At 48.5% G+C, this 10,000-nt stretch overlaps 1 protein-coding gene across 1 annotated transcript in view; it reads left to right on the top strand.

The window, feature by feature from the left end:
- LOC124027500 (vacuolar protein sorting-associated protein 13C-like) overlaps nt 1–10,000 on the top strand; it is a 31,703-nt gene that overhangs the window by 6,847 nt on the left and 14,856 nt on the right. The window contains exons 4-7 of the mRNA XM_046339914.1: nt 2,526–2,666; nt 4,208–4,289; nt 4,441–4,510; nt 6,406–6,517. Coding sequence (XP_046195870.1) covers nt 2,526–2,666; nt 4,208–4,289; nt 4,441–4,510; nt 6,406–6,517 — 405 coding nt within the window. The remainder of the gene's footprint in view (nt 1–2,525; nt 2,667–4,207; nt 4,290–4,440; nt 4,511–6,405; nt 6,518–10,000) is intronic.

Raw genomic sequence — 10,000 nt, 5'->3', positions numbered from 1 at the left:
TCTAGAACCCAAACCATCTGATCTATTTTATTAGAGATGTCTAGAACCCAAACCATCTGATCTATTTTATTAGAGATGTCTAGAACCCAAACCATCTGATCTATTTTATTAGAGATGTCTGGAACCCAAACCATCTGATCTATTTTATTAGAGATGTCTAGAACCCAAACCATCTGATCTATTTTATTAGAGATGTCTAGAACCCAAACCATCTGATCTATTTTATTAGAGATGTCTAGAACCCAAACCATCTGATCTGTTTTATTAGAGATGTCTAGAACCCAAACCATCTGATCTGCTTTATTAGAGATGTCTGGAACCCAAACCATCTGATCTATTTTATTAGAGATGTCTAGAACCCAAACCATCTGATATGTTTTATTAGAGATGTCTAGAACCCAAACCATGTGATCTATTTTATTAGAGATGTCTAGTCAAATTATGAACATCCAATCACATTAACCGTTACTCTCACTTACAGCCTAGTCAAATTATGAACATCCAATCATATTAACCGTTACTCTCACTTACAGCCTAGTCAAATTATGAACATCCAATCACATTAACCGTTACTCTCTCGCGGGAATTCCACTAACGGTCTGTATGTTGCCAAAAGTAGCTGCTGCTGATGTTGGTATCAGTATGACAGGGAGACATCGTGGAGGGGTAACACGCGAGCAAGCAGTTGCTCCCGACGCCACTTGGGTACACTGCAGCATCCCCCTAGAGGCTCTTGGGTACACTGCAGCATCCCCCTAGAGGCTCTTGGGTACACTGCAGCATCCCCCTAGAGGCTCTTGGGTACACTGCAGCATCCCCCTAGAGGCTCTTGGGTACACTGCAGCATCCCCCTAGAGGCTCTTGGGTACACTGCAGCATCCCCCTAGAGGCTCTTGGGTACACTGCAGCATCCCCCTAGGGGCTCTTGGGTACACTGCAGCATCCCCCTAGAGGCTCTTGGGTACACTGCAGCATCCCCCTAGAGGCTCTTGGGTAGACTGCAACATCCACTGAGAGGCTCTTGGGTAGACTGCAGCATCAACCTAGAGGCTCTTGGGTAGACTGCAGCATCCACGGAGAGGCTCTCGCTGCCAAGGGAATGCCTGACAGCTTGATAGACATTTTGGACACTACAGTGAACATGGGTAACTTTGTTAAAGCAAGGCTCCTGAACTCTCGTATTTTCTGCACTTTGCATTGATATGGGCAGCTTCCATATAACGTTTTTACAAGGAGCAAAATTTTGTTTGTTTTTTATAATTGAGAGACGAGCTTGAAGTTTTCTTTACTGACCATAATTTTCACTTGTCTGACGGCTTGCATGATGACGAGTTTCTCACACGACTGGTCTATCTAAACTAAAAAGTTTGGGAACCACTGGAGTAGGGGGGACACGGGGTAGGGTAAACGGAATAGGGCGAAACTGAATAGGGGGGGACGAACACGGGGTAGGGGGAAACGGACACGGCGTAGGGGGAAACGGGGTAGGGGAAACGGACACGGGGTAGGGGGAAACGGGGTAGGGGGAAACGGACACGGGGTAGGGGGAAACGGGGTAGGGGGAAACTGACACGGGGTAGGGGGGAAACTGGGTAGGGGGAAACGGACACGGGGTAGGGGTGAAACGGGGTAGGGGGGAAAGGAGCAAAATTTTATTTGTTTTTTATAATTGAGAGACGAGCTTGAAGTTTTCTTTACTGACCATAATTTTCACTTGTCTGACGGCTTGCATGATGACGAGTTTCTCACACGACTGGTCTATCTAAACTAAAAAGTTTGGGAACCACTGGAGTAGGGGGAAACGGAGTAGGGGAAACGGAATAGGGGGAAACGGGGTAGGGGGAAACTGAATAGGGGGGACGGTCACGGGGTAGGGGGAAACGGGATAGGGGGAAACGGGGTAGGGGGAAACGGACATGGGGTAGGGGGAAACGGACACGGCGTAGGGGGAAACGGGGTAGGGGAAAATGGACACTGGGTAGAGGGGAAACGGGGTAGGGGGAAACGGACACGGGGTAGGGGGAAACGGACACGGGGTAGGGGGAAACGGACACTGGGTAGGGGGAAACGGGTAGGGGGAAACGGACACGGGGTAGGGGGAAACGGACACGGGGTAGGGGGAAACGGGTAGGGGGAAACGGACACGGGGTAGGGGGAAACGGGGTAGGGGGAAACGGACACGGGGTAGGGGAAACGGACACGGGGTAGGGGGAAACGGGGTAGGGGGACACGGGGTAGGGGTAGGGGGAAACGGGCTCGGGGTAGGGGGAAACGGACACGGGGTAGGGGGAAACGGACACTGGGTAGGGGGAAACGGGGTAGGGGGAAACGGGGTAGGGGGACACGGACACGGGGTTGGGGGACACGGACACGGGGTAGGGGGACACGGACACGGGGTAGGGGGGAAACGGGGTAGGGGGAAACTGACACGGGTAGGGGGAAACGGGGTAGGGGTAGGGGGAACGGACACGGGGTAGGGGGGAAAATGACACGGTTGTGAATATTTACCTCCTTTACCCATGCAGGTGAACTTTGGGAAGGTTCCCATGGTGATGCGTCAGCCCTTTTCCAGTAGTATCAGGAGGAACTTCCTGTCTGGGATTCAGGTGGAGTTCAAACAGTCGCCTCATCAGAGAAGTCTCCGGGCCCAGCTACACTGGCTCCAGGTAACACCCTACATCCTAACCCCTACATCCTAACCCCTACATATACTACATCCTAACCCCTATACCCTACACCCTAGCCCCTACACCCTAGCCCCTACACCCTAGCCCCTACACCCTAGCCCCTACACACTAACCCCTACACACTAACCCCTACACCCTAACCCCTACACCCTAACCCCAACATACACTAAACCCTAACCCCTACACACTAACCCCTAACTCCTACACACTAACCCCTAACTCCTACACACTAACCCCTACATATACTAAACCCTAACCCCTACACACTAACCCCTACATATACTAAACCCTAACCCCTACACACTAACCCCTACATATACTAAACCCTAACCCCTACACACTAACCCCTACATATACTAAACCCTAACCCCTACACACTAACCCCTACATGTATCTGTGGTGATATTAAACCCTTGTCTTTACGGTGTATCTGTGGTGATATTTAACCCTTGTCTTTACAGTGTATCTGTGGTGATATTTAACCCTTGTCTTGATGGTGTATCTGTGGTGATATTTAACCCTTGTCTTTACAGTGTATCTGTGGTGATATTTAACCCTTGTCTTGATGGTGTATCTGTGGTGATATTTAACCCTTGTCTTTACGGTGTATCTGTGGTGATATTTAACCCTTGTCTTTACTGTGTATCTGTGGTGATATTTAACCCTTGTCTTTACAGTGTATCTGTGGTGATATTTAACCCTTGTCTTGATGGTGTATCTGTGGTGATATTTAACCCTTGTCTTTACAGTGTATCTGTGGTGATATTTAACCCTTGTCTTTACAGTGTATCTGTGGTGATATTTAACCCTTGTCTTGATGGTGTATCTGTGGTGATATTTAACCCTTGTCTTTACGGTGTATCTGTGGTGATATTTAACCCTTTACAGTGTATCTGTGGTGATATTAAACCCTTGTCTTTACAGTGTATCTGTGGTGATATTAAACCCTTGTCTTTACGGTGTATCTGTGGTGATATTAAACCCTTGTCTTTACAGTGTATCTGTGGTGATATTAAACCCTTGTCTTTACGGTGTATCTGTGGTGATATTTAACCCTTGTCTTTACGGTGTATCTGTGGTGATATTTAACCCTTGTCTTTACGGTGTATCTGTGGTGATATTTAACCCTTGTCTTGATGGTGTATCTGTGGTGATATTTAACCCTTGTCTTGATGGTGTATCTGTGGTGATATTTAACCCTTGTCTTGAGGGTGTATCTGTGGTGATATTTAACCTTTGTCTTGATGGTGTATCTGTGGTGATATTTAACCCTTGATGGTGTGTATCTGTGGTGATATTAAACCCTTGTCTTTACGGTGTATCTGTGGTGATATTTAACCCTTGTCTTTACTGTGTATCTGTGGTGATATTTAACCCTTGACGGTGTGTATCTGTGGTGATATTAAACCCTTTACTGTGTATCTGTGGTGATATTAAACCCTTTACAGTGTATCTGTGGTGATATTTAACCCTTGATGGTGTATCTGTGGTGATATTTAACCCTTTACGGTGTGTTTCAGGTGGACAACCAGCTGACTGGAGCTTTATTCCCCATTGTGTTCCACCCTGTTCCTCCTCCAAAGTCCATCGCTCTGGACTCAGGTAACCTCTGCCTCCCCGGGGACATGGCTTTGTGTGTGTGTTCTCTAATACTCTTCTCTAATTGGTCCTTCTTTGTCTTTCTTCCTCATGGCTGTGTGTGTGTTCTCTCATGCTCTTCTCTAATTGGTCCTTCTCTGTCTTCCTTCCTCAGAACCAAAGCCTTTTATGGACGTCAGCATCATCACCAGGTTTAACCAACACAGTCAGGTCACGCAGTTCAAGTGAGTCTTCTGCTTATACCCCCCCTCCCTACACTGTTAGGGTACACACTTCTGTTTAGGGTACACACTTCTGCTTATACCCCTCCCTACACTGTTAGGGTACACACTTCTGTTTAGGGTACACACTTCTGTTTAGGGTACACACTTCTGTTTAGTGTACACACTTCTGCTTATACCCCTCCCTACACTGTTAGGGTACACACTTCTGTTTAGGGTACACACTTCTGTTTAGTGTACACACTTCTGTTTAGGGTACACACCTCTGCTTAGGGTACACACTTCTGTTTAGGGTACACACTTCTGTTTAGGGTACACACTTCTGTTTAGTGTACACACTTCTGTTTAGTGTACACACTTCTGTTTAGGGTACACACTTCTGTTTAGGGTACACACTTCTGTTTAGTGTACACACTTCTGTTTAGGGTACACACTTCTGTTTAGGGTACACACTTCTGCTTATACCCCTCCCTGCACTGTTAGGGTACACACTTCTGTTTAGGGTACACACTTCTGCTTATACCCCCCTCCCTACACTGTTAGGGTACACACTTCTGTTTAGGGTACACACTTCTGCTTATACCCCTCCCTACACTGTTAGGGTACACACTTCTGTTTAGGGTACACACTTCTGTTTAGGGTACACACTTCTGTTTAGGGTACACACTTCTGCTTATACCCCTCCCTACACTGTTAGGGTACACACTTCTGTTTAGGGTACACACTTCTGTTTAGTGTACACACTTCTGCTTATACCCCTCCCTACACTGTTAGGGTACACACTTCTGTTTAGGGTACACACTTCTGTTTAGTGTACACACTTCTGTTTAGGGTACACACCTCTGCTTAGGGTACACACTTCTGTTTAGGGTACACACTTCTGTTTAGGGTACACACTTCTGTTTAGTGTACACACTTCTGTTTAGTGTACACACTTCTGTTTAGGGTACACACTTCTGTTTAGGGTACACACTTCTGTTTAGTGTACACACTTCTGTTTAGGGTACACACTTCTGTTTAGGGTACACACTTCTGCTTATACCCCTCCCTGCACTGTTAGGGTACACACTTCTGTTTAGGGTACACACTTCTGCTTATACCCCCCCTCCCTACACTGTTAGGGTACACACTTCTGTTTAGGGTACACACTTCTGCTTATACCCCTCCCTACACTGTTAGGGTACACACTTCTGTTTAGGGTACACACTTCTGTTTAGGGTACACACTTCTGTTTAGTGTACACACTTCTGCTTATACCCCTCCCTACACTGTTAGGGTACACACTTCTGTTTAGGGTACACACTTCTGTTTAGTGTACACACTTCTGTTTAGGGTACACACCTCTGCTTAGGGTACACACTTCTGTTTAGGGTACACACTTCTGTTTAGGGTACACACTTCTGTTTAGTGTACACACTTCTGTTTAGTGTACACACTTCTGTTTAGGGTACACACTTCTGTTTAGGGTACACACTTCTGTTTAGTGTACACACTTCTGTTTAGGGTACACACTTCTGTTTAGGGTACACACTTCTGCTTATACCCCTCCCTGCACTGTTAGGGTACACACTTCTGTTTAGGGTACACACCTCTGTTTAGGGTACACACTTCTGTTTAGGGTACACACTTCTGTTTAGTGTACACTTCTGTTTAGTGTACACACTTCTGCTTATACCCCTCCCTGCACTGTTAGGGTACACACTTCTGTTTAGGGTACACACATCTGTTTAGGGTACACACTTCTGGTTAGGGTACACACTTCTGTTTAGTGTACACTTCTGTTTAGTGTACACTTCTGTTTAGTGTACTGTAGTCATACTGTGATCTGTGTTTTAGTTCAGGGTGAGTCCTTCACCAGTCTCTCTGACCCAGTAGTTATACTGTGATCTGTGTTAAAGGTACTTCATGGTTCTGGTCCAGGAGATGGCTGTGAAGATTGACCAGGGATTCCTGGGAGCCATCTTGGCCCTGTTCACCCCAGCTGCCGAATCGCATGTGGACAAACAGAAGGTAACTGACCTAGACACAGACACGGCCAGGGACAGGGACACGGCTAGGGACACGGCCAGGGACACAGCCAGGGACACGGCCAGGGACAGGGACACGGCCAGGGACACGGCCAGGGACACGGACAGGGACACGGCTAGGGACAGGGACACGGCCAGGGACAGGGACACGGCTAGGGACAGGGACACGGCTAGGGACAGGGACACGGCCAGGGACAGGGACACGGCCAGGGACACAGCCAGGGACACGGACAGGGCCAGGGACAGGGACACGGCCAGGGACACGACCAGGGACAGGGACACGGCCAGGGACACGGACAGGGACAAGGACACGGCCAGGGACACGGACAGGGACAGGGACACGGCTAGGGACACGGCTAGGGACACGAACACGGCCAGGGACACGGCCAGGGACACGGACAGGGCCAGGGACACGGCCAGGGACACGGCCAGGGACACGGCCAGGGACACGGCCAGGGACAGGGACACGGCCAGGGACACGGCCAGGGACACGGCCAGGGACACTGCCAGGGCCAGGGACACGGCCAGGGACACGGCCAGGGACACGGCCAGGGACACGGCCAGGGACACGGACACGGCCAGGGACACGGCCAGGGACACGGCCAGGGACACGGCCAGGGACACGGTCAGGGACAGGGACAGGGTCAATGAGGTGATGGTTGAAGTGGACAGAAAAGGGGTCTGGTACTCATGATAAAAGGGGACTGGTACTCATGATAAAAGGGGGCTGGTACTCATGATAAAAGGGGTCTGGTACTCATGATAAAAGGGGACTGGTACTCATGATAAAAGTGGGCTGGTACTCATGATAAAAGGGGACTGGTACTCATGATAAAGGGGTCTGGTACTCATGATAAAAGTGGGCTGGTACTCATGATAAAAGTGGGCTGGTACTCATGATAAAGGGGACTGGTTCTCATGATAAAGGGGACTGGTACTCATGATAAAATGGGGGCTGGTACTCATGATAAAAGGGGACTGGTACTCATGATAAAAGGGGACTGGTACTCATGATAAAAGGGGGCTGGTACTCATGATAAAAGGGGGCTGGTACTCATGATAAAAGGGGGCTGGTACTCATGATAAAAGTGGGCTGGTACTCATGATAAAGGGGACTGGTACTCATGATAAAGGGGACTGGTACTCATGATAAAGGGGACTGGTACTCATGATAAAAGGGGACTGGTACTCATGATAAAAGGGGACTGGTACTCATGATAAAAGGGGGCTGGTACTCATGATAAAAGGGGCTGGTACTCATGATAAAATGGGGCTGGTACTCATGATAAAATGGGGGCTGGTACTCATCATAAATGGGGCTGGTACTCATGATAAAACGGGGGCTGGTACTCATGATAAAACGGGGCTGGTACTCATGATAAAACGGGGCTGGTACTCATGATAAAAGGGGTTGGTACTCATGATAATAATATATGCCATTTAGCAGACACTTTTATCCAAAGCGACTTACAGTCATGTGTGCATACATTCTACGTATGGGTGGTCCCGGGGATTGAACCCACTACCCTGGCATTACAAGCGCCATGCTCTACCAAATGAGCTACAGAAGGACCATGATAAAATGGGGGTTGGTACTCATGATAAAATGGGGGCTGGTACTCATGATAAAATGGGGGCTGGTACTCATGATAAAATGGGGGCTGGTACTCATCATAAATGGGGGCTGGTACTCATGATAAAATGGGGGCTGGTACTCATGATAAAATGGGGGCTGGTACTCATCATAAATGGGGCTGGTACTCATCATAAATGGGGGCTGGTACTCATGATAAAATGGGGGCTGGTACTCATGATAAAAGGGGGCTGGTACTCATGATAAAAGGGGCTGGTACTCATGATAAAAGGGGGCTGGTACTCATGATAAAAGGGGCTGGTACTCATGATAAAGGGGACTGGTACTCATGATAAAACAGGGGTTGGTACTCATGATAAAACGGGGCTGGTACTCATGATAAAACGGGGCTGGTACTCATGATAAAAGGGGTTGGTACTCATGATAATAATATATGCCATTTAGCAGACACTTTTATCCAAAGCGACTTACAGTCATGTGTGCATACATTCTACGTATGGGTGGTCCCGGGGATTGAACCCACTACCCTGGCATTACAAGCGCCATGCTCTACCAAATGAGCTACAGAAGGACCATGATAAAATGGGGTTGGTACTCATGATAAAATGGGGGCTGGTACTCATGATAAAATGGGGGCTGGTACTCATGATAAAATGGGGGCTGGTACTCATGATAAAATGGGGGCTGGTACTCATCATAAATGGGGCTGGTACTCATGATAAAATGGGGGCTGGTCCTCATGATAAACTGGGGGCTGGTACTCATGATAAAATGGGGGCTGGTCCTCATGATAAAATGGGGGCTGGTCCTCATGATAAACTGGGGGCTGGTACTCATCATAAATGGGGGCTGGTACTCATGATAAAATGGGGGCTGGTCCTCATGATAAAAAGGGGACTGGTACTCATGATCTTTTAGAGATAATATTCTATAAGAGGTGCCAGTACTCTGCTCTGGGGTTCAGGAGAATGAGGAGGTGGACTGTAGTGTAAACATGAGAATTACTGCCCCCTGTTGGTAGAATAATGGACTGTAGTGTAAACATGGACATACTGCCCCCTGGTGGTAGAAGAATGTACTGTAGTGTAAACATGGACATACTGCCCCCTGGTGGTAGAAGATTGTACTGTAGTGTAAACATGGACATACTGCCCCCTGGTGGTAGAATAATGTACTGTAGTGTAAACATGGACATACTGCCCCCTGGTGGTAGAACAAAGACATAACCAGACAGGAAAGAGGAAATAAAGGAGTCTACTTTATGTTGGAATTGCAGAGTATAAGAATAGATGCTGTAGAGGGTCCAGCAGATGGCTGTGGAGATTGACCAGGGCTTCCTAGGAGCCATCCAGGACCTGGTCACCCCTGTTACTGACAAACCACTTAACCTTCCTAGGAGCCATCCAGGCCCTGGTCACCCCTGTTACTAGGAGCCATCCAGACCCTGGTCACACATGTTACTGGGAGCCATCCAGACCCTGGTCACCCATGTTACTAGGAGCCATCCAGAACCTGGTCACCCCTGTTACTGAAACACACACCGACAAACCACTTCACCTTCCTAGGAGCCATCCAGACCCTGGTCACCCCTGTTATTAGGAGCCATCCAGACCCTGGTCACCCCTGTTACTAGGAGCCATCCAGACCCTGGTCACCCCTGTTACTAGGAGCCATCCAGACCCTGGCCACCCCTGTTACTAGGAGCCATCCAAACCCTGGTCACCCCTGTTACTAGGAGCCATCCAGACCCTGGTCACCCCTGTTACTAGGAGCCATCCAGACCCTGGTCACCCCTGTTACTGGGAGCCATCCAGAACCTGGTCACCCCTGTTACTGAAACACACACCGACAAACCACTTCACCTTCCTAGGA

This window comes from Oncorhynchus gorbuscha, unplaced genomic scaffold (genome assembly GCF_021184085.1).
Source record: "Oncorhynchus gorbuscha isolate QuinsamMale2020 ecotype Even-year unplaced genomic scaffold, OgorEven_v1.0 Un_scaffold_3304, whole genome shotgun sequence".
Classification (NCBI taxonomy): domain Eukaryota; kingdom Metazoa; phylum Chordata; class Actinopteri; order Salmoniformes; family Salmonidae; genus Oncorhynchus; species Oncorhynchus gorbuscha.
Note: the sequence above shows the minus strand (reverse complement) of the source record. Positions and strands in the feature narration are given on the sequence as shown.